The following is a 27565-nucleotide window of genomic DNA, read 5'->3' on the forward strand; positions in this document are numbered from 1 at the left end:
TGGCACAAAATGAATTTTGCTTTGATTTTTGATCTCTTCAAAAGTTATTATTTTAACAAATATTGTAATTCCTCATGCATGGGCTATAGGAATTGAGCCATTATTTTAGCCATATCATACGCACTTGAATTTATATAATTCAATTTGGTGATGAATTATTAGGGTAAACAGATGTCTATTTTTCAGAATTTTATTATGATAAGTCTTCTTATCAGGTACATTCACCATTTTCATTTATTTGATTTCCATGGATAATTTGGCGTATTTTTAAGAAAGGTGGACATTCAAGAGATCTATGATAATAAATACTTCTGTTTTTTAACTTTAACTTCACAGTTAAAAGGTATAACTTATTTTCCATCAGAATAACTAAAGATTTAATTACATATTTTCTATAGCTTGTGTGTGTGAGCCGTGGGTAGAAGACGATATGGAAGAAAATGATGTAATAATAAAATTAAAATGAGAAGAACGATGGAATGGCAAGAAGAGTTAAGGTCCCTTCCCAAACTCCTTTAATTATGGGATTCTGGTGTCAGAGTTAAAAGAATGGACTTTAATCAATGTTCTGCCACAACTCAATTGTGTAGTGGTTTAAAAAATGATAGATTATGAAGGATGCACACGGATTTTTAGCAATTATTTAATAAAACTTTCCTGGAGATGAGCCATTACATGGAAGGGATCAATGAAGGCCACACATACACGTCAGGATTAGAATCTAATTCTCTTCAGCAGGTCTGGGGTTCTTCCCATTGAAGGGGAGCCAGAGATCACCTCCAAAGCCCCTTGTTAGCTCGTAGCGGGCTCTTCTATTGGATCTAGAAACTAAATTGGCACCGGGCAGATGAACAAAATAAAAGTATACACATTTTATTCGTTTTGCATGTATGTGAAGAACTCGCAAGAGAGTGAAATCCATAGAAGTGGCTTAAGCAAGATGCTTTTATGCTTTTTAGACCAAGAATGATAAATTTGAAAAGAAATGACAGGATGAAGAAAAGCTGGCTAGGGGCAATAAATTTTCTAGAGGAGTCACTAGGAGATATATTGGTTGTGGGGGGGCTGTAAAATAGGTGAAAGATAGGTGTTTATTAAGTATCTTTATTCAGCTTCATTGCAGCATCCAATTCCAGGTCTCTGGCGATAAGAGCTATTTTCTTGCCCTTGTATGACTCGGGTAGCCCTCCAAGAGGAATCTTTATGGCTTGCCGCATGTGGGAAGAGACAGGTCAGCTCTCCCTTTCTGAATCTACAATTTCTCCACTGTTTTAAACACAAAACAATCAATATACCAATCTGGCATATTCGGGGACATCCGTCACTCCTTCACCATAGAATATCACTGTTTCTTTAAAACGATACATGTTTTTCTCTATGTCTCTGTTTCCTCCTTTAATAGAATGAATATGATAAACATGAACTTCTGTAAGATTCATAACAGTTGTACAATTCTCAGAATTTGTTCACTTTGTGCCACTAAATGTACATTAGGTAGTACCAATAATATGTGCAGCTAAAAGTATAGAGATCAGTGATGGGAAGCAAATAAATTGAGATGGGATTCATAGTCAAGAGTCAGGATACACTTTATTTCTCACAGGTGTTAGTTCTTTTTGGCAGATCCATCTGATTTCTGTACTACAGTACTCAGAATACACAGATGTCTGTGAGATGTAAATACAGCTGTTTTCTTTAGCATCACCTCTAATTTCTAAGCTGTGGAGCAAAAGAAAAGTCTGTCTTAGCATTTATGATTTTCTCAGAGCTATTCTCACTTAGCCATTATTTCCTAGGACTCTCAGGAAGCAGTAGAATGATAAACTATTAAACAAAGAAGGTACACAGTCACAAATATAATGGTATGAACTTTTAAGATAGAGCTAATGTAAACCTCTGGAACTTCCAAGTTCATCTTCATTGGAAAAGAATCCCTCTAACAAGAAACTTCACAATTACATTAAAAAAAGAAAAAAACTTTGGAAACTGGGGATTCAGTCTTCTTATTGTACTACTAACAGGTCACGTTAAAAATGATTCTTAGCTTTACTGAGCCACAGTTTTCTTAAATATTTAGGCTATAGCCACCTAATATTTAGGGGAGGCATGGAGATGAAATATGAAAATGTGGCAATACTTCAAAAATATGTGCTCAGTAAATATGATAAATATCTAGAGGCGTGATGGATATTCAGGGTCTATAGAATTTGGAAGCAGTGAGAAAAAGTGGCTCAGTTCATGGTTATGTAGTCAGAGGTTCCTTTCATTCTCATTCCAAACAGAGGTGAACAGGTGTCTGCAGCAATATAATATTAGTTTCAAACAGGCATGAGTCCCGTGGCTCACTGCAAGTAGGAGGTGATGATATAATTCAAACAAAGGGACAGGCTGTATTGGGGTTGAGTTGCAAGGATGGTGTGAGTTCAAGACTCTCCTATTTGTCTCAAACGGATGAGGTGGTGGCAGCGTGCAGGGCTCCATCACAGCTTTTCTTTAGTCCTTTGTTCCATTTTTTCATGTAGCCTCTTGGGGCTGCTTGTCTGATTTCTTCCTACTGCCCAACCTTCTAGTCAAACCAAGAACTTCTTTCAACTGGGCTATTGCAAAAGTTCCCTATATTTTATCTCTTCCACCCTTTTAATTGTTTCTTCAATTATCAGGGTAATTTTTTAAATGCCAATCTGGCCAAGTCAACAATTCCTTTTCCAAAAGGCCCTCAGTGGTTTTCCAGGCCTTCCTTGATGAGCCATCTGGCTAGCTCTTGAACACTGTCTCCTGTAGCCCCCAAAACAATCCTGTAAAATATATTCCTTTCTTTCCTTGCCTTGCAAATAAAAGCAGAGTCTAACTGGTGCTTTTTCTACTATAACATGATACCTTCCAGGTTTACCTCATCACTACTATCTTTAATCAAAGCATCATCTTTCTCCTCAGAATAAAATGAAAGGTTCAACTGAATTTACTCCATCCACTTTACACATATTTATGTTCACATTTCAATGTTTTCAAATTTTATTTTTTACTCTGAACCACAATAAAATAAACATTTTGCATTATGACCCCATTAAGAAACACACACACAAACTATATTTAATAAATGCTAATTCACCAATACCATGTATGAAAAGATAAAAATAAATTAATAGCAAACATACTTTCATTTATTTGTAAATAAAATATAGAAAATACCCGCAGAAAGCAATATAAAAATCAAGAGAGATGTTTTTAAATATAATGTGTGTGTTTGGCTTTTCATAAATTTATTCTAGTCCAGAACATTTATTTTAAATCATCTTTATTTTAAAATCTTACACTTTATAATTTAGACAAACTTAAACATTCTCCTATGTTTTAGATTTTAACCTCTTGTTTTTTGAGTGACGGAAAATACATTTTAAACGTAAATTCTGCCAATTTGACTAAATCATTTACAGACTCATTAAATATAACTGTTTATATTATCTCTTTTGAAAAACTCATTAAAAGTTCTTTACAGAAATGTGGTTGAAGGCCTATATATTTTTGCTTGTGAGGGAAGAAAACACCCTGCCTTTTTCTGCAAAATTATCCACGAATTCTGCTAAAATATGAAATTTGCCTGTGTTGCATCAACCCTCATAGTACGTTGATAGTAATTTTGACCATCTTATACAAGACAAAAGCATGTAACACTGAAGAGAAAACAGCAAATAGCTCTTTTGTGGGTTAGACATGTTTTCATCACATCGTCTCAAGTACCTCTGTCTTTCACACCACTGGTTCAAATATACTGCAATTTTTGTCACAACGTGGGTGTCTGGGTTCCACACTGTGATATTTACTATTTTTTCTTTTCTTTTAATGCCAGCTGTGACCCACTAAATTGGTCTCTTTACCTACTAATGTATATTTTCCCACAGTTTGAAAAATACAACGTAAGACATTCTGTGTGCCAGTGGTCTCCAGATAATCACTATTTTTAATTGAATGTGTCCATTCCAAATAAGTTAGTCTATTTCCTGTCCCCTAAAACTCCATTGCAGATAAAAATATATTTTCTCATAAAGAGCTGATATCTTTTCATATATAGAACTTTCCAACCAACTTTGAAATCAGCCATCTTCTTAGCCTATTCAGAACCTCTTGAGAGTTTTTAAACCAAATTAAAACTACAAAACTCAATCTTCAGTGTTACCACCTTGCAGTGTAAACCTGATATAAATTGAATATTAAAATTAGCTCATCTAATACTCACTCATTAGAATTTAAAAAAGAGCCATTTATCCACTTCCAGTTCTTCTCTGATAATGAAAAATTTAATCCAATCCAAAACAGAATTGCTTTGTCACGTATCAGGTTCTGTGTGCGTGTCTATAAATGGAACAGAAGAATATTAAATCTGCTTATCTATTCCTGGTTTGATCCCCTAAAACCTAGTTCAAGCATCACCTCATCTCTGAAGTCTTTCCTAACTCCTCGTCAGCATTAATTATTCCTTCTTTGTGATATTTCTCTCCATGTTTTTATTTCTATTATTGTATTCATCACCTTATATTTAATTATTTGTTTACATATCCACTTAGCCATTCAAATTGTGAAGTCAAAGTCATCACTTCCATTGCATAAAACCCCTGGGCTAATGCACAGCCATATTAATATGGTTTAAAGAAAGTGTTAAGTTTTATTAAGGTATTTTATTTAATGATTTACCAATTCATCCTTATCTCGAATAAGCAGCAAGCTGGATTCTTTGGTGGAACAATCAGCTAGACTGTTATTCCAAGGGTTGACAGTGTGAGAAAATAACAAGCATTTCTCTCGGAGTTGCTGCCAATATATTGGGCAGTTTAAGAGGCCTGGTCTCTCTAAAGTAAAAAACAGAAACAAGAAATAAATGTTATATTTCTAACCTATCCCTGACACACCACAACCAATCACACACACACAGGTCATTATAAATGCTCAAAGTTTTTGATTATCACTGTGAGAACAATGAATTTGTTATAAAGTTGAGATTTTTGAGACCTACTGTTCATTCTGGTACAAAGAATTGGGAATTAGTGACCAGTTATCTTGAGCATAAATGGAATCATAAAATATTAAAATAGGAAAATCCCATCAGAATAATTTAAACTGCCGCATCTTACATTTTAAGACAGTGTTTAAGTCCAGCCAGTCAGATGAAATATTTCCGACTATTTCTAAGTTTCGTTAAATTCATCACCAGTGCCTGTTTCACTACACAGGCAACAATATAAAACTCATGTAAAAAGTGCTGACTTTAAATGATGCACAAAATGCATAGCAAATAATTATTTTCACTAAATTAATGAGAAATACCATGGAGAAAAAATTATAAGAAAATTTCTAATTGCTAAATGATGTATTTACCTACTTAATGTGATCTATTGGATAGAATTTTCCAGAAGGACTTTCAGGTTTTCTTAAAACTTCCATTCTGTGAGAATGTGCATACAGATCATATTCCACTACAGTCACTCAATAATAATCACCTTTTTTTATTAACACACACTGGAACAAGACTAATGTGGCTGCATGGTGAGGAAATATAATAAATAGTAAAGAATTCATTCTATGTTTAAGTTCTATCAGTTAACTTCAGACCAAACTTAACAGCTCAGTAAAATAATCAGATATTTCAAATATTTTCCTATCAACAATGGAGTATCCTAGCAGAGGCGCCTCATGAGGCAGCATGCCTTGCTGGTTAAAACCTTAGGCTCATAAGTCAGACCACTTACGTATAATTCCCAGCCTCATCACTTGGTGCTTATGTGACCTCAGCAAGTTGTTGAATCTTTTTATGTCTCAGTTTTCTAATCCAGAAAAGCAGAATGATAAGAATATCTTAACATATGGATTGTTATGAATTGTGCCTAAGGTAACACATGAAATCTACCAAATATTAACTGTTATTCTTAGGAAATTCAAGCCACACAATTACCTGTTGTTTTATTCCTGTTCTGTTGAATGTCCGCACTGCATTTTTCTATTGATGATTTCTGTATTAAGGATGTCACTAGTACATAAGGAAAAACAATTAAGAGTATTAAATGCTGAAATGTGTGGTGGAGTGGATATATTACATTTGTTACTTCAGGAAACTAAATAATCTCAACAAGCTTGAATATGGACAGAAGATAAAAGTATTAGCACTGTGGAAAAAAAAAAAAGGTCTCCCCTACAGGAAGCATACAGAAACAAATAAGAAAAAACAACACAGGTGGACTCACACAGGAATTAGGCTGCCTGTGTCTACTAGGTAAGTCCATCTAAGGGGATTACTTAAGCTCTTAAATTGCCTACAGTCTCACCTGAACTTTATCATCTTCAAAATGAGTCTAATTGTGCCTGTTCCAAGGGAGAGATTGTCTGCTGCAATCTGGAATTTTAGTAAGTACATAATAAACCATAAATAACTGGAAATTTTTCTTTTCTTTGTTATCATCAATTGTGATCTTTTTCAAAAGTTCTTGGGCCACATATATAATACCCCATGATGACTCTCAGGGCAATTAGGAAGACAAATATGAAACGCTGGTATCCAAAGTGGATATGGACTGACTGTTAGAAGCATTGTTTCATGACTTTTTATTCATTGGTCTTACACTAAGATTGGGGTAGCCAAATTATGTTGAGATGCTCTAACATACATAATGGAAGAAGAGTAAGCATTATGAAACAAATGATGGTGCCCCACTTACCTGAAACACTCAACCCAGTAACAACCAAGGCAAGGAGAATAATCCCAGCACAGCTAAGTTTCAGGGCAAATTGATGCCAGGGTGAACCCTGACAGACATCTGAAAAGTTAAAAAGAAAAACACAAAAACAAACAAACAAAACAAAAAACCTCAGTTAACTCAGTGGAGTACATCTGGCACAAAAATGTACTTAGGATAACATAGGGACAATTAGATTCAGCTTGGGGGATGGGGGCAGGGAACAACCTCTATCCATCATTCTAAAAGTAGAGTCCTGCAAGATGGGTTCTCAGATCCAACACAGTTTGCTCATTGATAAAATACGAACACTTATGCATGTGTGTATACAAAGGATTGGTATAAGAATCAAATGAGATAGGTAGAAAGATGTTTTGAAAATTGCAAACTGCTATACAAAAATTAAGTGCATGTCTTAATGTATGAAGTAAGTCAAAGCATTTTGTCCAAGAAGGAAGACCTTCATTTAGTCAAGATATTTTTTGAGGCTCTATTTTGTGCCAAGTACCATGTTAGGTGCTGGTGGTATACAGAAATTCTGTTCTTGGACATGGAATCCTCTGCTTTGCTGTTGACTAGAACAATCATCTCCAAGTTGGGTCAAATGTATAGCCATCAAGGGATAAGGTTTTGTGACTGCATATCTTTTTCAATATTATCACTAGTATAACATAACATGCGCTTATGTCTACAACATCACATAGTCTAAACCAAGTGTCAGATATCTCTGCTTTTCTCTGTAATCATATCAATTACTATATAATGAATCTCCCATGTTCTTCAGAAGTTATGATTATATTGATGAAATGTTATAAATTATCGCAACTTTATCAATATATTTTGCTCTGTATCTTTGAAAGCATGAATTAATAGAAAAAAATAATAAAGAGAGACTTATTTATAAAAATATTCTGGAGAAAAACTGGGATATAGCTTCCAAAATTAAATCAACTCTGATAAGGAATTATTCTGGTAGTATATGCCTCAGTTACACTGCTAGAAGTTGTGCCTTAATAGCTCCCATATCTCTGATTTAATTGTAAGTCTCCCTCTGCTCTCATTTGGTTTTTAACATATTAGACATATTATAATTATAAATTACTTTATAAATTCTATTATTAGAGCCAGGAGCTTTTATGAATAAAGGCTTTCTAATTTATCTGAAGCTATTGATTTATTTGTATTATCTATTCCTTTTTATTTTTTCTAATATTATTCCATGTAAGTGATTACTTGCTATGAGTTACATGTTAAAAAATTTAGCATCAGATATACTATAATATTATCCTTTATTCTCTTTATATGTTTCAGAACGGCCATGAAGCCATTTCTACTTTTAATGGCACATTATCCTTGAGGATTAAGTTGTGCAGTCCAGTTTGCAGACCTGATAATCTCTCACATTAGGATGCTCACACTGATACAAGTGAATCAGCTCTCTCTAAAACGGCCCTGAGCAGATAGAATTTAGTAGTGTTAGATGTGATCAAAGATTATGGGAGGAAACATAATACGCTGGAGTCAGGGTTGTAACATATGGATTATCATCTGGTACTATTTAGGACATGCTGTATCAGTGGAGGGGGGCAGGGAGGATTAGATACCTAGAGGACACTCCAAGGCCCCAGGGATATATCTGAATGTGAGGAAACCAAGCTTGGTAATATTGGCCTAGAACTTCTAATGAGAGCTGGTGTGATACAAGAATGGCTACATGCAGTCAATAAGCCCAAGACAGCACTGGGATGGCTTTTCTTCCAGTTTTATATATGTACATTATTTCACCTTTCTGTCTCTTCTCTTCCCCACCCTTTTCTTCCTTGAAACTCTAAGTTTGTTTATCTAGTGGAGAAAGCTCTGTATAGTCACTATTTTAATTGCTAAATTAATTCTATTTATTTATCTATTTATTTATTTTTGAGACAGAGTTTCACTCTTGTTGCCCAGGCTCATAGCACGATCTCAGCTCACCGCAACCTCTGCCTCCCGGGTTCAAGCAATTCTCTTGCCTCAACCTCCCGAGTAGCTGGAATTACAGGCATGCGCCACCACATCCAGCTAATTTTGTATTTTTTTTTTTTTTTTTTTTTTTTAGTAGAGATGGGTTTCTCCATGTTGGTCAGGCTGGTCTCGAACTCCTGACCTCAGGTGATCCACCCTCCTCGGCCTCCCAAAGTGCTGGGATTACATGCGTGAGCCACTGCGCCCAGCCTAATTCTATTGCTAACATTAATTTAGTAATTTTCATTACTAAAGGCTAACATTGATTAAGAACAGTCTTTCCAATCTAGCAAATCTGAGTGTGAACATGTTGTTTTGGAAAATACGTTCAACTTTCATAACCCACGGATTTCCTCATCTGTGAAACGTGGAATAATATCTATGTCATAATATTTTGGAGAGCATTATATGAAACAATTCTTCTAAATGCTGGGCACAGTGTCTGGCACATGGTAACTGTTCAATGAACAGCAGTTCTTTTTTTCTAAAAGTGTTTTTTTTAAACTATGGTGAAAGGCAACTTGGTAACTTTTAAAAATTGTTATTCATTCATGCTAAAATGTAAGGAGTTGAGTGGAGTGTACTGTGTCTGGGAGAAATGTACTCCTGTACTGTGTTTCTGTGGCACTGCGTGACATTAGAATTAATGAAGTTACAATAAATCACTACGGGGTCAGGCGGACGTTAGTTATCTGGAAATACCTACCTATGGCTATTCTCCATTTGAGTTTAAAAAGTATGTGAAATCATCTCATTTCATTGTTCTAAACCTTCCAATGGCTTTTCATCAGGCAAATCTGAGTCTGTAGAATGGCTCATATGTCCCTATTTAAGCTGGCCCCCACTTCTGTTGGATGTTATCACTCACATCTCTCTTTCTGGTTTTGTTGACTGCCTTAGATACAATCACCATGCTACAGAGTAGCCACAGCCTCAACAGTTTAGCCAGAGTCCAATAGTGGTTTTACATTTTGCCCTCACCCCATCTGGCCTCCATACGCACACTCTCCATGCAGACACCTCCTACAATATCACAGGCATGTTTTCATTTTGAGGTGTTTGCACTTGTTGGTCACCTTCATAGAAGGCTCCTCTCTCAGGGGCTTATGTCTTTGTCCCTCACTTCTGTCAGGTTTTGACTCAATGTTATCTTCTCAGGGAGGCCTTCCTTGATTATTCTGTTTGATATGCTACCCTCCCCAAAAGTTAAATCCTATTTTCAAATTTTTCTCAATAACACTAACACCATCTCTTCTTTCATATCGACTTAGCTATTTGTTTATTTTATTGATGGTGTGCCTCCATTGTTTTTTTTTAATTTTTATTTTTTATTATACTTTAAGTTCCAAGGTACATGTGCACAAAGTGCAGGTTTGTTACGTATGTATACATGTGCCATGTTGGTTTGTTGCACCCGTTAACTCGTCGTTTACATTAGGCATTTCTCCTAATGCTATCCCTTCTCCCTACCCCCACTCCACAACAGGCCCTGGTGTGTGATGTTCCCTGCCCTGTGTGCATGTGTTCTCATTGTTCAATTCCCACTGCGAGTGAGAATATGCAGTGTTTGGTTTTCTGTCCTTGTGATAGTTTGCTCAGAATGATGGTTTCCAGCTTCACCCATGTCCCTACAAAGGACATGAACTCATCCTTTTTTATGACTGCATAGTATTCCATGGTGTATATGTGCCATATTTTCTTAATCCAGTCTATCAATGATGGACATTTGAGTTGGTTCCAAGTCTTTGCAATTGTGAATGCTGCCACAATAAACATACGTGTGCATGTGTCTTTATAGCAGCATGATTTATAATCCTTTGGGTATATACCCAGTAATGGGATCACTGGGTCAAATGGTATTTCTAGCTCTAGATCCTTGAGGAATTGCCATGCTGTCTTCCACAAGTGTGCCTCTATTTTACTATAAACTCTATGAAGAAAAATAATTTTCTCTATTTTGTTCACTGTTGTATTCATAGCATGCCTGGTACAGAGTAGGAGCTTATTTTTGAATAAATGAATAAACTCTAGAGGCATTTTTGCGAACACCTTATCCACTTTTCTAACAGACCATACCCTTGGCCATTTGGCCATAAGCAAGATCGGTTATCACTCACATCTCTCTTTCTGGTTTTGTTGACTGCCTTAGATACAATCACCATGCTACAGAGTGACCACAGCGTCAACAGTTTAGCCAGAGACCCATAGTGGTTTTACAATCATTTAATATCAGACCAGTGTTCTGTAGTCACATATTTTGCTCTGGCTTTATTCTACTTTTATTTTTTCTTCAGGTTTACTCTCAGAATGACATTTTGTAGGATAATTATTACAATCCAAGTAGAAAAAATTTCTGCATCCATTGGTTTGGGATCATAGCAACATTTGGGAAGAGTCTCACTATCTCTATATTCATTTTCTGACAAAGCCCACTTTCCAACTTTTGCTAGATATGAATAGAGGAAAAGAAAGACTTACTCTTTTCTTTAAAAAAAAATCTTGCTCAACCAAATCCTCCCTATAGTTATTAGAATCCTCTGATTTCCTCTACTCTTATATGAAAATTACAGTGAAACTTAATTGACGGCTCTAAGACTTTCTTCTTGACTTGAAACTTTGAGAATTCAATAGTTTAAAACTTAAACAGTCTTAAAACAGCACAAGTCAAATGCTTGGCATGATATGGAATGAATATCAGATTGGTAAACAATTGTAATATTATCAATGATAGTAAATTCAGTTAGATATCAGAAAATAATAATGTGTCATAATAATTTCATGCTAATTTTCTGCCTCAGTTTCTAGTTTCTTCCCATCCATCCACAGGCCATGCTATCCATCATGTATTACCTCACATTGGTGTTCCCCGCTTCTTTCACTCAGAATCCTAACTCTTCAGAGACACAGGAAAGTGCCAGTTTCAACAAATGGTAAGTAGGTTCGTTACTGATATGCTCGAGTATTTTGTGGCTTGTCTCTTTCTAAGCTGTGATACTTTTCAAACTAGAAACTATCAGGTAGTAATGATATTCAAATCTTTGATCTTGAATATGATTTTTTTTCCAGAAAGTGTTCCACTCTCTTGAGAGAGTGAAGTATGTTACTCATTAAGCCTACACTTTATATATATATATATAAAATATATAAAATATATGTATAAAAAGTATATATATATTTTTTTGAGATAAAGTCTTGCTGTGTCACCCAGGCTGGAGTACAGTGGCACAATTACAGCTCACTGCAGCCTTGATCTCTTGGGCTCAAGCAATCCTCTCACCTCAGCCTCCCGAGTAGCTAGGACCGCAGGCACGTGCCACCACACTTGTCTATTTTTTTGTATTGTTTGTAGAGATGAGATTTTGCCACATTGCCCAGGCTGGCCTTAAACTCCTGGACTCAAGCAAACCACCTCAGCCTACCAAAGTGCTGGGATTACAGGCATGAGCCACTGCAACTGGCCTACACGTTGTATTCTGAAAGGAATATTATGGATGAAAATGCACTGGGACTTAATCATAGTATTGATATTTTGTAGAGGAATTTGGAATAATGTAGGTTGTTATTACAGCAAGTTTTCAATGTGTGTCTTAAATATTCCTTAGTTCATACATGTAAAATATTTTTCCTTCCTTCCTTCCTTCCTTCCTTCTTCTCTTTCTCTCTCTTTCTTTCTTTCTTTCTGTCTTTCTTTCCTTTCTCTCTTTCTTTCTTTCTTTTTCTTTCTCTCCTTTCTTTCTCTCTTTCTTTCTCTCTTCTTTCTCTTCTTTCTTTCTTTCTTTCTTTTGATCCCTGTGGAGCAGGGGTAACCAATAGGCAGTGTGCCCAGGGTAGCCTAAAGTGTTCAGTCTTTTAACCAAGGCTCAGTAAGACAAGTGATGTTTGCTTTTCATGCTAACTTGATTGAAAAAAAGAAATGTATGAAGTTTAAAATTTTTTTTCCAAAGTTGTGATTATCTACAAGCAAGCCATGCAACACCCATTAAACATTAATATAAAACTACTGCTCATCTTTAAAGCAATGATTTAAAGCCATAAATGTAACAGGAAGATCTAATTCTGGAAGATATACAAATGCCGAAAGGAAAATTAAAGCCACTTACCCCGAGGAAGAGATGAAGGTGAAGAACTTTCTGGGCCTGAGTCCGTGGGTAAGTTTAACTCAGCATATATCGCTTGTTGGTCCATGGCAGACAGAGGAAGGTGGCATTAAACTTGTGTGTAAAAACAAACTCTCAATTCTATGAGGCAAAATCAGCAAAAGGAAGCTTTCTGCCTGCAGTACTTTGTTGTCTCTCTTTTGTCCCCACCCACATACCCTTCTTGTTGGTGGTTTTCTCCATAAATTACTGAGACAATCCATTTACTGCATATTCATTATACCTAGCTATGTAATATCTACTTTCCTTAATTAACTGGCCTGTTGTTTGAGAAAATTCTGGGAGGCTCATTTGTTCTTGTTTTTCTAACCATCCCTTTTGTGTTCCTCTCTCAGGACGAGGACCAGAGTGAAGCAAATGAGGCATAGCCTGGGGTTCCAATTTGAGGGGCCCCCACAAAGCTCACTAATTAACAGAAATAATATTTAGCACAATTTTGTAAAAGTAAAAATTAATGCAAAAAAGTCCATAATGCTATTCAAAGGCTCTAAAATCTTCCTGAAATACCTGTGCTCCAAAGAAAGTTGTGACATGTGAAAAATGGGAACATAAATGTGAGAAAGCCCCCTGAATAACACAACAGAAAAAGCAACGTGCTAAAGATCACTAGCCTACTGTTAGCTTAGCTCTAAAGGCACTCTTGGATATGATAGCATTTCCACATAAGTAAAAGTATTTGGAAACTTCCAGAATTGTAGGAAGTGGAGTATATGGAATTTTTTTATCTATTTCAAAGACTTTCTCTTTTTTTCAAGGTGGTTATAGTATGTGTCTACTTTTTTTTTTCCTTTTACCTTTTTAAAATTATTATTATACTTTAAGTGCACAACGTGCAGGTTTGTTACATATGTATACATGTGCCATGTTGGTGTGCTGCACTCGTTAACTGGTCATTTACATTAGGTATATCTCCTAATGCTATCCCTCCCCGCTCCCCCCATCCCACAACAGGCCCCAGTGTGTGGTGTTCCACTCCCTGTGTGCAAGTGTTCTCATTGTTCAATTCCAACCTATGAGTGAGAACATGCGGTGTTTGGTTTTCTGTCCTTGCAATAGTTTGCTCAGAATGATGGTTTCCAGCTTCATCCATGTCCCTACAAAGGACATGAACTCATCCTTTTTTATGACTGCATAGTATTCCATGGTGCATATGTGCCATATATTCTTAATCCAGTCTATCATTGATAGACATTTGAGATGGTTCCAAGTCTTTGCTATTGTGAATAGTGCCACAATAAACATATGTGTGCATGTGTCTTTATAGCAGCATGATTTATAATTCTTTGGGTATATACCCAGTAATGGGATGGCTGGGTCAAATTCTAGTTCTAGTCCCTTGAGGAATTGCCACACTGTCTTCCACAATGGTCGAACTAGTTTACAGTCCCACCAACAGTGTAAAAGTGTCCCTATTTCTCCACATCCTCTCCAGCACCTGTTGTTTCCTGACTTTTTAATGATTGTCATTCTAACTGGTGTGAGATGGTATCTCATTGTGGTTTAGATTTGCATTTCTCTGATGGCCAGTGATGATGAGCATTTTTTCATGTGTCTGTTGGCTACATTAATGTTTTCTTTTGAGAAGTGTCTGTTCATATCCTTTGCCCACTTTTTGATGGGGTTGGTTGATTTTTTCTTGTAAATTTGTTGGAGTTCATTGTAGATTCTGGATATTAGCCCTTTGTCAGATGGGTAGATTGTAAAAATTTTCTCCCATTCTGTAGGTTGTCTGTTCACTCTGATGGTAGTTTCCTTTGCTGTGCAGAAGCTCTTTAATTTAATTAGATCCCATTTGTCAATTTTGGCTTTTGTTGCCATTGCTTTTGGTGTTTTAGTCATGAAGTCCTTGCCCATGCCTATGTCCTGAATGGTATTGCCTAGGTTTTCTTCTAGGGTTTTTATGGTTTTAGATCTAACATCTAAGTTTTTAATCCATCTTGAATTAATTTTGTATAAGGTGTAAGGAAGGGATACAGTTTCAGCTTTCTATATATGGCTAGCCAGTTTTCCCAGCACCATTTATTAAATAGGGAATCCTTTCCCCATTTCTCGTTTTTGTCAGATTTGTCAAAGATCAGATGGTTGTAGATATGTGGTATTATTTCTGAGGGCTCTGTTCTGTTCCATTGGTCTATGTCTCTGTTTTGGTACCAGTACCATGTAGTTTTGGTTGCTGTTGCCTTGTAGTATAGTTTGAAGTCAGGTAGCGTGATGCCTCCAGCTTTGTTCTTTTGACTTAGGATTGTCTTGGCAATGCGGGCCCTTTTTTGGTTCCATATGAACTTTAAAGTAGTTTTTTCCAATTCTGTGAAGAAAGTCATTGATAGCTTGATGAGGATGGCATTGAATCTATAAATAACCTTGGGCAGTATGGCCATATTCACAATACTGATTCTTCCTATCCAGGAGCGTGGAATGATCTTCCATTTATTTGTGTCCTCTTTTATTTCATTGAGCAGTGGTTTGTAGTTCTCCTTGAAGAGGTCCTTCACCTCTTTCAAAGATTTTCAGGCATAGAACCTTAGAGCAAGACCTTAGGTGGATTGGGTTCCAAGATGGCCAAATAGGAACAGCTCCAGTCTACAGCTCCCAGCGTGAGCGACACAGAAGATCGGTGATTTCTGCATTTCCAACTGAGGTACTGGGTTCATCTCACTGGGGCTTGGCGGACAGTGGGGACAGCCCATGGTGCAGGGTGTGGCATTGCCTCACCAAGGAAGTGCAAGGGATTGGGGAATTCCCTTTCCTAGCCAAGGGAAGCCGTGACAGACAATACCTGGAAAATCAGGACACTCCCACCCTAATACTGCGCTTTTCCAATGGTCTTAGCAAATGGCACACCAGGAGATTATATCCCACACCTGGCTCGGAGGGTCCTATGCCCACAGAGCCTTGCTCTCTGCTAGCACAGCAGTCTGAGATCAAACTGCAAGGCAGCAGCGAGGCTAAGGGAGGGGCGTCCACCATTGCTGAGGCTTGAGCAGGTAAACAAAGCTGCCAGGAAGCTCGAACTGGGTGGAGCCCACCGCAGCTCAAAGAGGCCTGCCTGCCTCTGTAGACTCCACCTCTGAGGGCAGGGCATAGCTGAACAAAATGCAGAAGAAACTTCTGCAGACTTAAACATCCCTGTCTGACAGCTTTGAAGAGAGTAGTGGTTCTCCGAGCATGGAGTTTGAGATCTGAGAACATACAGACTGCCTCCTCTAGTGGGTCTCTGACCCTGAGTAGCCTAACTGGGAGACACCTCCCAATAGGGGCTGACTGACACCTGATACAGCCAGGTGGCCCTCTGAGACGAAGCTTCCAGAGGAAGGATCAGGCAGCAACATTTGCCATACTGCAATATTTGCTGTTCTGAAGCCTCCACTGGTGATACCCAGGAAAACAGGGACTGGAGGGCACCTCCAGCAAACTCCAGCAGACCTGCAGCTGAGGGTCCTGACCGTTAGAAGGAAAACGAACAAACAGAAAGGACATCCAAACCAAAACACCATCTGTGTGTCACCATCATCAAAGACCAAAGGTAGATAAAATCACAAAGATGGGGAGAAACCAGAGCAGAAAAGCTAAAAATTCTAAAAATCAGAGTGCCTCTTCTCCTCCAAAGGGATGCAGCTCCTCTCCAGCAATAGAACAAAGCTGGACAGAGAATTACTTTGACGAGTTGAGAGAAGAATGCTTCAGACGACTGGTAATAACAAACCTCTCCAAGCTAAAGGAGGATGTTCGAACCCATTGCAAGGAAACTAAAAACCTTGAAAAAAGATTAGATGAATGGCTAACTAGAATAAACAGTGTAAAGAAGACCTTAAATAACCCCTTGGAGCTGAAAACCACAGCACGAGAACTACATGATGCATGCACAAGCTTCAGTAGCCAATTTGATCACGTGGAAGAAAGGGTATCAGGGATTGAAGATCAAATGAATGAAATGAAACAAGAAGAGAAGCTTAGAGAAAAAAGAGTAAAAAGAAATGAACAAAGCCTCCAAGAAATATGGGACTATGTGAAAAGACCAAATCTATGTCTGATTGGTGTACCTGAAAGTGATGGGGAGAATGGAACCAAGTTGGAAAACACTCTTCAGGGTATTATCCAGGAGAATTTCCCCAACATAACAAGGCAGGCCAACATTCAAATTCAGGAAATACAGAGAATACCACAAAGATGCTCCTCGAGAAGAGCAACTCCAAGACACCTAGTTGTCAGATTCACCAAAGTTGAAATGAAGGAAAAAATGTTAAGGGCAGCCAGAGAGAAAGGTCGGGTTACCCTCAAAGGGAAGCCCATCAGGCTAACAGCGGATCTCTCAGCAGAAACTCTACAAGCCAGAAGAGAGTGGGGGCCAATATTCAACATTCTTAAAGAAAAGAATTTCATATCAACCCAGAATTTCAATTCCAGCCAAACTAAGCTTCATAAGTGAAGGAGAAATAAAATCCTTTACAGACAAACAAATGCTGAAAGATTTTGTCACCACCAGGCCTGCCTTACAAGAGCTCCTGAAGGGAGCACTAACCATGGAAAGGAACAACCGGTACAAGCCACTGCAAAAACATGCCAAATTGTAAAGACCGTCGATGCTAGGAAGAAACTGCATCAACTAATGAGCAAAATAACCAGCTAACATCATAATGACAGGATCAATTTCACACATAACAATATTAACCTTAAATGTAAATGGGCTAAGTGCTCCAATTAAAAGACACAGACTGGTAAATTGGATAAAGAGTCAAGCCCCATCAGTGCGCTGTATTCAGGAGACCCATCTCATGTGCAGAGACACACATAGGCTCATAATAAAGGGATGGAGGAAGATCTACCAAGCAAATGGAAAACAGAAAAAAGCAGGGGTTGCAACCCTAGTCTCTGATAAAACAGACTTTAAGCCAACAAAAATCAAAAGAGACAAAAAAGGCCATTACGTAATGGTAAAGGGATCAATTCAACAAGAAGAGCTAACTATGCTAAATATATATATGCACCCAATACAGGAGCACCCAGATTCATAAAGCAAGCCCTTAGAGACCTAGAAAGAGACTTAGACTCCCACACAATAATAATGGGAGAATTTAACACCCCACTGTCAACATTAGACAGATCAATGAGACAGAAAGTTAAAAAGGATATCCAGGAATTGAACTCAGCTCTGCACCAAGCAGACCTAATAGACATCTACAGGACTCTCCACCCCAAATCAACAGAATATACATTCTTCTCAGCACCACATCACACTTATTCCAAAATTGGCCACATAGTTGGAAGTAAAGCTCTCCTCAGCAAATGTAAAAGAACAGAAATTATAACAAACTGTCTCTCAGACCACAGTGCAATCAAACTAGAACTCAGGATTAAGAAACTCACTCAAAACTGCTCAACTACGTGGAAACTGAACAACCTGCTCCTGAATGACCACTGAGTACATAACAAAATGAAGGCAGAAATAAAGATGTTCTTTGAAACCAATGAGAACAAAGACACAACATACCAGAATCTCTGGGACACATTTAAAGCAGTGTGTAGAGGGAAATTTAGCACTAAATGCCCACAAGAGAAAGCAGGAAAGATCTAAAACTGACACCCTAACATCACAATTAAAAGAACTAGAGAAGCAAGAGCAAACACATTCAAAAGCTAACAGAAGGCAAGAAATAACTAAGATCAGAGCAGAACTGAAGGAGATAGAGACACAAAAAAACCCTTCAAAAAATCAATGAATCCAGGAGCTGGTTTTTTGAAAAGATCAACAAAATTGATAGACAGCTAGCAAGACTAATAAAGAAGAAAAGAGAGAAGAATCAAATAGATGCAATAAAAAATGATAAAGGGGATATCACCACCGAGCCCACAGAAATACAAACTACCATCAGAGAATACTATAAACACCTCTATGCAAATAAACTAGAAAATCTAGAAGAAATGGATAAATTCCTGGACACATACACCCTCCCAAGACTAAACCAGGAAGAAGTTGAATCCCTGAATAGACCAATAACAGGCTCTGAAATTGAGGCATTAATTAATAGCCTACCAACCAAAAAAACTCCAGGACCAGACGGATTCACAGCCACATTCTACCAGAGGTAAAAGAGTAGCTGGTACCATTTCTTCTGGAACTATTCCAATCAATAGAAAAAGAGGGAATCCTCCCTAACTCATTTTAGGAGGCCACCATCATCCTGATACCAAAGCCTGGCAGAGACACAACAAAAAAAGAGAATTTTAGACCAATATCCCTGATGAACATCGATGCAAAAATCATCTATAAAATACTGGCACACCAAATCCAGCAGCACATCAAAAAGCCTATCCACCATGATGAAGTTGGCTTCATCCCTGGGATGCAGAGCTGGTTCAACATATGCAAATCAATAAATGTAATCCAGCATATAAACAGAACCAGAGACAAAAACTACACGATTATCTCATTAGATGCAGAAAAGGCCTTCGAGAAAATTCAACAGCCCTTCATGATAAAAACTATCAATAAACTAGGTATTGATGGGACATACCTCAAAATAATAAGAGCTATCTATGACAAACCCACAGCCAATATCATGCTGAATGAGCAAAAACTGGAAGCATTCCCTTTGAAAACTGGCACAAGACAGGGATGCGCTGTCTCACCACACCTATTCAACATAGTGTTGGAAGTTCTGGCCAGGGCAATCAGGCAGAAGAAAGAAATAAAGGGTATTCAATTAGGAAAAGAGGAAGTCAAATTGTCCGTGTTTGCAGATGACATGACTGTATGTTTAGAAAACCCCATCATCTCAGCCCAAAATCTCCTTAAGCTGATAAGCAACTTCAGCAAAGTCTCAGGATACAAAATCAATGTGCAAAAATCACAAGCATTCCTATACACCAATAACAGACAAACATAGAGCCAAATCATGAGTGAACTCCCATTCACAGTTACTTCTAAGAGAATACAATACCTAGGAATCCAACCTACAAGGAATGTGAAGGACCTCTTCAAGGAGAACTACACACCACTGCTCAACGAAATAAAAGAGGACACAAACAAATGGAAGAACATTCCATGCTCATGGATAGGAATAATCAATATTGTGAAAATGGCCATACTTCCCAAGGTAATTTACTGATTCAATGCCATCCCCATCAAGCTACCAATGACTTTCTTCACAGAATTGGAAAAAACTACTTTAAAGTTCATATGGAACCAAAAAACAGCCTGCATTGCCAAGTCAATCCTAAGCCAAAAGAGTGAAGCTGGAGGCATCACACTACCCGACTTCAAACTGTACTACAAGACTACAGTAACTAAAATAACATGGTACTGGTACCAAAAAAGAGCCCTCATTGCCAAGACAATCCTTAGCCTAAAGAACAAAGCTATGGATGAATAAGTGGTTTTTACTGTCACTTTTGCCCACCTTTTCTTCATATCAGGTTAAAAAATGAACAAATAAAATTTACAGCCACAACTAATGGCATTTTTCCCTTTACTTTTTACCAGAGGTAACATCTAATCTGAAGTTGGTACAGAGTATTTGCAGGCATGTTCTCTGTGCTTTTATTATAAATATTTATTGCTAGATGAGACCTATTTCATGTAAATTTTTTCTTTTCATGGAGTTCAAAATCCAAGCTCCTTGACCACTTGTTTTAGAATGTTATTTGCTTCAGAGAAACTCTCTTACTTTACCACCATCCAGAACACCACAACCGTCTTTGCAAAATCAGCAGGAATTTACCACTTCCTTTTTTTCTGAAGACACAGCTTGTATTTTACATTTGTTGTTGCTAGGTTTCTATTATGCATTTGTATTTTATATTTAACATTTTGGTATAACCCTCCAAATAATAATGTGGAGCGTAACATAGTAGATGTTTTCTGAACAGTAACTGGATGACTGAATTGGAGTCTCACATGACTGTCATAATAAGGGAATCATGTTACTTTATACTTTGAGAATTTGACTTCCAGCAGCTGCTTTATCCCACATCCTTAACCTTTGTGTTTGTATTTGATAACACAAAAATGATGGGAGAACTGTGCTATTCTAAAAATAAACACAATTCTTCGATTACAAAAGTGAGCTTTAACAATATGTATCCCTATCTTAGTGAATGGACTTCAGGCTTATGCTTATAGCTCCACTGATAGTTGACATGCTGACTGACGATAGTTTATAAAAATATCTTTCTGTAGAGACTTTTGCGGTAAATATTTCCTGTGCAACTGACCTAATTTTGTTTGCAGTGGAAATTTCTGAAACTTGAACATCAAAAACTTTCATACAATGTCTTTTTTCATCACAATTTTGACAATGTTCTGAATACTAGTATAATGTATTATTGAACAGGTTATAGAAAGTACATTTATTATTGGAAAGAGTTTGTATTTCAAGTCTTGATCAGTAGGTTCAGTTGGTATTTAAAAATCATATATTTTTCTGTATGATTTTCTTACATTAATAACGGTAAATTCAGTTATAATGCCCAACCACACACACACAAAATTATCTTTTGAGGACAAATATAACCATTCGCCTAGCTTAAATGTGGAAAATCTGTTAGGAGGTGTTATGGGCTGAATTGTGTTCCTACTCTTCTCCCCAGAATTCATATATTGACATCTTAGCCCTTAGAAGATGGAGTCCTTAAAGAGGTAAATAAGTTAAAGGTGAGCCCTAATCAAATATGACTGGACTCCTCATAAGAAGAGATTAAGACATAGATACATACAGAGGTAAGACCAGGTGAAGACAAAGACAGAAGATGACCATCTACAAGCCAAGCAGAGAGGCCTTAAAAGAAATCAACTAGTGGCTCATGCCTGTAATCCCAGCACTTTGGGAGGCTGAGGTGGGTGGATCATGAGTTTGGGAGTTCAAGACCAGCCTGGCCAATATGGTGAAACCCTGTCTCTACTAAAAATACAAAAGTTAGCCGGGCGTGGTGGCGCACGCTTGTATAGTCCCAGCTACTCGGGAGGCTGAGGCAGAGTCACTTGAACCTGTGAGGCGGAGGTTGCTGTGAGCCGAGATTGTGCCACTGCACTCCAGCATGGGTGACAAAGCGAGACTCCATCAAAAAAAAAAGAAAAGAAATTAACTTCACCAACACCCTGATCTCAGATTTCTAGACTCTAGAACTCTGAAAAAAAATTATTTTTTATTTAAGCCACCCAGTCTGTGGCATTTCATTATGGAAGCCCTAGAAAACAAATATGGGAGGTTTTCCAGAGCTACACTCCAGTACAAATAGGAAGCACAGGATAAGCACAATAAATACACCACATATCCATTCTTCCTTCAATATACGTTTGTGTCATTCTCTGGCATTACAAAAACAGTCACAGTTCAAGGGAAAATTTTCATTTCCTAGCAAAAATAGACATACATTTATATTACCACATTGCAAATACATTATAAATGTATTTATATGTAAAATCTATAGGAACACAGAAGAAAGAAAGAAGAACTGAGACTTAAAACAAATGAAGCTTAACTGGTACATCTGGACTCTGATGAGTGAGAAGTCCAAGCAAATAGAAAAGCCACAGCCAAATGGTGAGTCCCTTCTATGGTTAGAACACATCTGTCTTAACTCAGAAATCACGCCTAATCTTGTTAATAGCTTACATTTTTCTTAGGTGGCAATAAGCACTTTTTAACTGTTTAAATTTAGCAAGAAACATTTTGTTTATAATTCTGAATTTGAATGGGCTAATTACGGTGCACACAGGCAGTAAATAACAGATGAGGTAGAAGATAAATGGAGTGATAGTTCCACACAGTCTTAATCCTTAGAGGCTTTCACGCACTCTCCCATCTTCATTGTCTTACTGCACTCTTCCGATATGATTGACCATCTTCCAATTATGTGGGTGGAGAGAGAGAGGATATTTCATTGAAAACACTGTCCTTACATTCTCAATCTTCTCAGAGAATATGCTTCTCTTCTTTTATTTGTCATCACTGAACACTAGAGCTCCCCCAATGACACAACTTTTCTTGTGTATTTTTTTTACTGTGGTTAAAAAAACACACACAACATAAAATGTGCCAGCATAATCGTTTCTAAGTGTAGAGTTCACTAATGTTAAGTTATTGACATTGTTATAAAACAGATCTTCAGAACTTTTTTCATCTTACAAAACTGAATCAGTGTACCCTTTAAACAATAACCCCTCATTCCTTGCTCCTTTCAGCTCCTGGAAATCACCGCTTTACTTTTTTTCTCTATGAATTTGACTTCCCTAGGTACTTCATGTAAGTGGAATCATACATTATCTGTCTTTTTTTTTTTTTTTTTTTTTTGAGACAGAGTCTTGCTCTGTCTCCCAGGCTGAAGTGCAGTGGTGCAATCTGGGCTCACTACAACCTGTGCCTCCCGGGTTCAAGCGATTCTCCTGCCTCAGCCTCCCAAGTAGCTGGGATTACAGGTGCCACCACTAATTTTTGTATTTTTAGTAGAGACAGGGTTTCGCCATGTTAGTCAGGCTGGTCTGGAACTCCTGACCTCAGGTGATCTGCCCACCTCGGCTTCCCAAAGTGCTGGGATTACAGGTGTGAGCCACAGCGCCCGGCCCATTATTTGTCTTTTTTATAACTGGCTTATTTCACTTGGCATAATGTTCTCAAGGTTCATCCATGTTGCAACATGTGTCAGAATTTCCTCCCTTCTTAAGGCTGAATAATATTCCACTGTATGAATATACCACGTCTTAGACCCTCACCTGCTAGTGGACACTTGACATGCTTCTACCTTCTGGCTCCTGTAACTAGTACTGCTACGAATATGAGTGTAAAAATATCTCCTTGTGACTGGTTTAGTCCATTTGTGCTGGTATAACAAAATACCAAGACTGAGTAATTTATAAAGAATAGAAAGTTATTTATTACAGTTCTGGAGGCTAGAAAGTCCACGATGAAGGTGCTGGCACTTGCTGTCTGGCAAGGACATTCTTGCTGCATCCTCACATGGTGGAGGGGGTGAAAAATGCAAAAAGCATGAATGCTGAGTCTTCACATGGCAAAAGGCAGAAGAGCAAAAGGGTCTAAAGCTAGTTCCCTCTCCATCCCTTATAAAAGGCACTAATCCATTTATAAGGCTGGAGCCCTCATGACTCAAACACTTCCCCAAAGACCCCACCTCTTAATACCACCACAATGCAGATAGTTTCAACATGAATTTGGAGGGGGCACATTCAAACCGTAGCAGAGACTTCTTTTCTTTTCCTTTTTCTTTTTCTTTCTTTCTTTCTTTCTTTTCTTTTCTTTCTTTCTTTCTCACTCTCTCTCTCTCTCTCTCTTTCTTTCTTTAAATATACCTAGAAGGGGGATTACTGGGTCATATGGTAATTCTATTTTTAGAGTTCTGAGGAATCATCACATTATTTTTCATAGTGGTGGCACCATTTTACAATCCCACCAACAATGCATAAGGTTTCCAATTTCTCCGCCTCCTTACCAACACTTATTTTCTGTTTTATTTCATTTTGTTTAATAGTAGCCATCCTAATAGGTTTGAAGTGATACCTCATTTTGTTTTTAATTCTAACATCCCTTCTATGCCTGGTTCTGATGCTTGCTCTGTCCTTTCATTTAATTTTTGCCTTTTAAAATGGCTTTTTTCCCCCCTTGAGAGCCTGATAATATACCAAGAAAAAAGGAACTGCTGCAATTTGATCTTTAGTATTGTGGTGAGGTGTGGGGAGAGGGAAGTAAGATTAGATCTCAGATTTGTAGTGAGGCCTCTGGACTGCGAGCTTCACAAATGTTTCTATTTTCTTTTCCATCCCACTTAGGCTGGAAAGGATGGCTACAGTGGTCTGAAGTTGGATATTTCTCTTCTCCCATGTGGAAAGCTAGAGCTGACTAGAGTTGTATAACGCTTCTTCTAGGTCAGTTAGACTCTTAATAATGCCCCAGCAGTGTAGGTCCTGGTTTACTATTTTCTCCTCAGGGCAGAACCTTTTTAAGAAGTACACAGTGTAAGAAGAAAAAAATGAAGAAGAAGAAGAAGAAAGAAGAAAGAAGAAGAACACAGTGCTCTGGCATATTTTAAAATTATTCCTTTCTCCCCCTACTGGAAACATGAGAGGGTTTTTCTCTAATATTTTCTGTGAGAACCTGGTCAAGTTCCTGGAGGTAAATCTCACAAAATTGTGGGATCCTCATATGACTGGGTCCCCCTGGAGTTTTTAACTCTCAAAGTTGCCTGCACTGGGCCTCCAGCACCTCATCAATTATAGTCCAGGTTTTCCTCTCCCAGCGCTCGCTCTCATGATAGTTTCTCTTCCTGTATTTTCCCATCTGCCTCTTGAAACCTGGGTGCAGCCATTTGCTATTTCTTCACTGCTCTTATGTATCCTAGAAGAGTTGTTGATTTGTCAGTCTGTTCAACTTTTTCTTGTATTTAATCTGAAGTGGCAACTTCCAAGCACCTTACAGGCAGAACTGGAAACTGGAGGTTTTTTCTCATTGTGGTTTTGACTTAAATTTTCGTGATGATTAGTGAAGTTGAGCAACTTTTTATATTCTTGTTGGCCACTTACATGTTATCTTTGAAGAAACGTCTGTTCAATTTCTTTGCCCATTTTTTAATCAGGCTATTTGATTTTTGCTTATGAGACGTAAGAGTCCTTTGTATATTCTGGATATTAATCTCATCAAATTTTAGAAATGAAAATCTTTTCTTCTATTCCACAGATTGCCTTTTCGCTCTGTTTTTTTAGGCGGAGTCTCACCCTGTCATCCAGGTTGGAGTGCAATGGCGCCATCTTGGCTCACTGCAACCTCTGCTTCCCGGGTTCAAGCGATTCTCCTGCCTCAGCATCCCAAGTAGCTAGGATTACAAGCACATGCCACCACATCTGGCTAATTTTTTGTATCTTTAGTAGAGACAGGGTTTCACCATGTTGGCCAGGCTGGTCTCCAACTCCTGACCTCAGGTGATCTGCCCACCTTGGCCTCCCAAAGTGCTGGGATTACAGGCCTGAGCCACTGTACCTGGCCTCTTTTCACTCTGTTGATTGTGTCCTTTGTTGCACAAAAGTTTTTAAGATTCATATAGTCTCATTTATCTATTTTTGTTTTTATTGCCTGTGTTTTTAGTGTCATATCCAATAAATCATTGTCGAGTCCAGTGTCATGAAGCTTTCCCTATATGTTTTCTTATAGGAATTTTATAAATTTAGGTTTTATGTTTAGGTCATTAATATATTTTGAGTTAATGGTGTAAAATAAAGACGCAACTTCATTCTTTTGCATGTAGATATCCAGTTTTTTCAATACCAGTTGTTGAAGAGACTGTTTTTCCCCAGAGTGGTCTTGGTATCCTTGTCAAAGATCATTTGACCACATGCATGAAAATTTAATTTATAGGCTGTGTATTCTATTCAACTGGTCTATTTGTCTGTTTTTGTGCCAGTACCACACTACTTTGATTATCATAGATTTGTAATATGTTTTGAAATCAGGAAATGTAAGTCCTCCATTTACATCAGGAAATGTAAGTTCTTTCTCAAAATTGTTTTGACTATTCAGAGTCCTTTGATATACCAAATGAATTTCAGGATACATTTTTCTATTTCTCCAAAAGATCCCATAAGGATTTTGATAAGGATTGTGTTGACTCTGTAGGTCACTTTGGACATTATGAACAATGTAACAATATTAAGTTATCTAATCCATGAACACAGGATATCTTTCATTTATTAGTGTCTGCTTTAATTTCATTCAGCAACGTTTTGTGGTTTTCAGTGTACAAGCTTCTCATCTCCTTGGTTAGGTTTATTCCTAAGCTTTTTATTGTTTTGAGTGAAATTGTAAATTGATTTGTTTTCCTAATTTCCTTTTTGGATTGTTCATTATTCGTGTATAGAAATGCAACTGATTTCTGTGTGTTGGTTTTGTACCTTGCAACTTTGCTTAATTCATTTATTAGTTCTAACAGATTTTTATTGTGTATGGAATCATTAGAGTTTTCTATGTATATGATTTTGTCCTCTGTAAACAGAGATTATTTACTTCTTCTTTTCCCATATGGATGCCTTTTATTTCTTTTTATTGCTTAATTGTTCTGGCTATAATTTTCAGTTCTATGTTGAATAGAAATAGTTAAGAGTGAGCATCTTTGCCTTGTTTCTGATATTAGAGAAAAAGCTTTTAGTCTTTTATCCTTGTGTATGATGTTATCTGTGGCCTCTTTATAAATGGTCTTAATTGTGTTCATGGAGTGGCCTTCTCTTCCCATTTTATTAAGTGTTTTAACATGAAAGAGTGTTTAATCTTGTCAAATGATATTTCTCCACTGATTGAGATAATCGTGGTTTTTGTCCTTTATTCTGTTAATGTGTTATATTACATTGTTTTTTTCTTTTCTTTTTTCTTTTTCAATGAGACAGGGTCTTACTGTGTCACCCAGGCTGGAGTGGAATGGCACTATCTTGACTCACTACAGCCTTAATCTCCTAAGCTCAAGCAATCCTCTCACCTCAGGCTCCCGAGTAGCTGGGACTACAGGTATGTGCCACCACACCTGGCAAGTTTTCGTATTTTTTTATAGAGATGGGGTTTTGCCATGTTGCCCAGGCTGGTCTTGAACTCTTGAGCTCAAGCAATCCACCCACCTCCGCCTCACAAAGTGCTGGGATCACAGGCATGAGCCATTGCACCCATAGATTGATTTTCATATGCTAAACTCTCCTTG

The 27565-nt window shown here is 37.6% G+C and overlaps 1 protein-coding gene and 1 long non-coding RNA gene across 2 annotated transcripts; one reads left to right on the forward strand and one right to left on the reverse strand.

Annotated features, from left to right (window-relative positions):
* Window positions 1–848: 848 nt before the first annotated feature.
* Window positions 849–12985, reverse strand: KLRB1 (killer cell lectin like receptor B1). Its single transcript, XM_054443417.1, has 6 exons — window positions 12824–12985; window positions 6705–6803; window positions 5945–6019; window positions 4690–4844; window positions 4235–4350; window positions 849–1719 (listed from the first exon to the last, which is right to left on the reverse strand). The coding sequence occupies exons 1-6, from the start codon at window positions 12906–12908 to the stop codon at window positions 1572–1574; spliced, it is 678 nt and encodes a 225-aa protein (XP_054299392.1). The 5' UTR covers window positions 12909–12985; the 3' UTR covers window positions 849–1571.
* LOC129009828 (uncharacterized) lies at window positions 12812–27345 on the forward strand. The gene is made up of 3 exons (XR_008492856.1): window positions 12812–12871; window positions 22307–22419; window positions 27261–27345. It is a non-coding gene; the product is annotated as an uncharacterized LOC129009828 (long non-coding RNA).
* Window positions 27346–27565: the final 220 nt, after the last annotated feature.

Source organism: Pongo pygmaeus, chromosome 10 (genome assembly GCF_028885625.2).
Source record: "Pongo pygmaeus isolate AG05252 chromosome 10, NHGRI_mPonPyg2-v2.0_pri, whole genome shotgun sequence".
In the NCBI taxonomy this organism is placed as follows: Eukaryota; Metazoa; Chordata; class Mammalia; order Primates; family Hominidae; genus Pongo; species Pongo pygmaeus.

Coding starts and splice junctions, on each gene's coding strand:
- KLRB1 (XM_054443417.1), bottom strand. CDS start 12,908: ATGGACCAACAAGCGATATATGCTGAGTTAAACTTACCCACGGACTCA. Junction 4,845..5,944: donor GAACAGGAATAAAACAACAG/GTAATTGTGTGG, acceptor TTTTTACTTTAG/AGAGACCAGGCCTCTTAAAC. Junction 4,351..4,689: donor TTCGAGATAAGGATGAATTG/GTAAATCATTAA, acceptor TTCCATTTATAG/ACACGCACACAGAACCTGAT.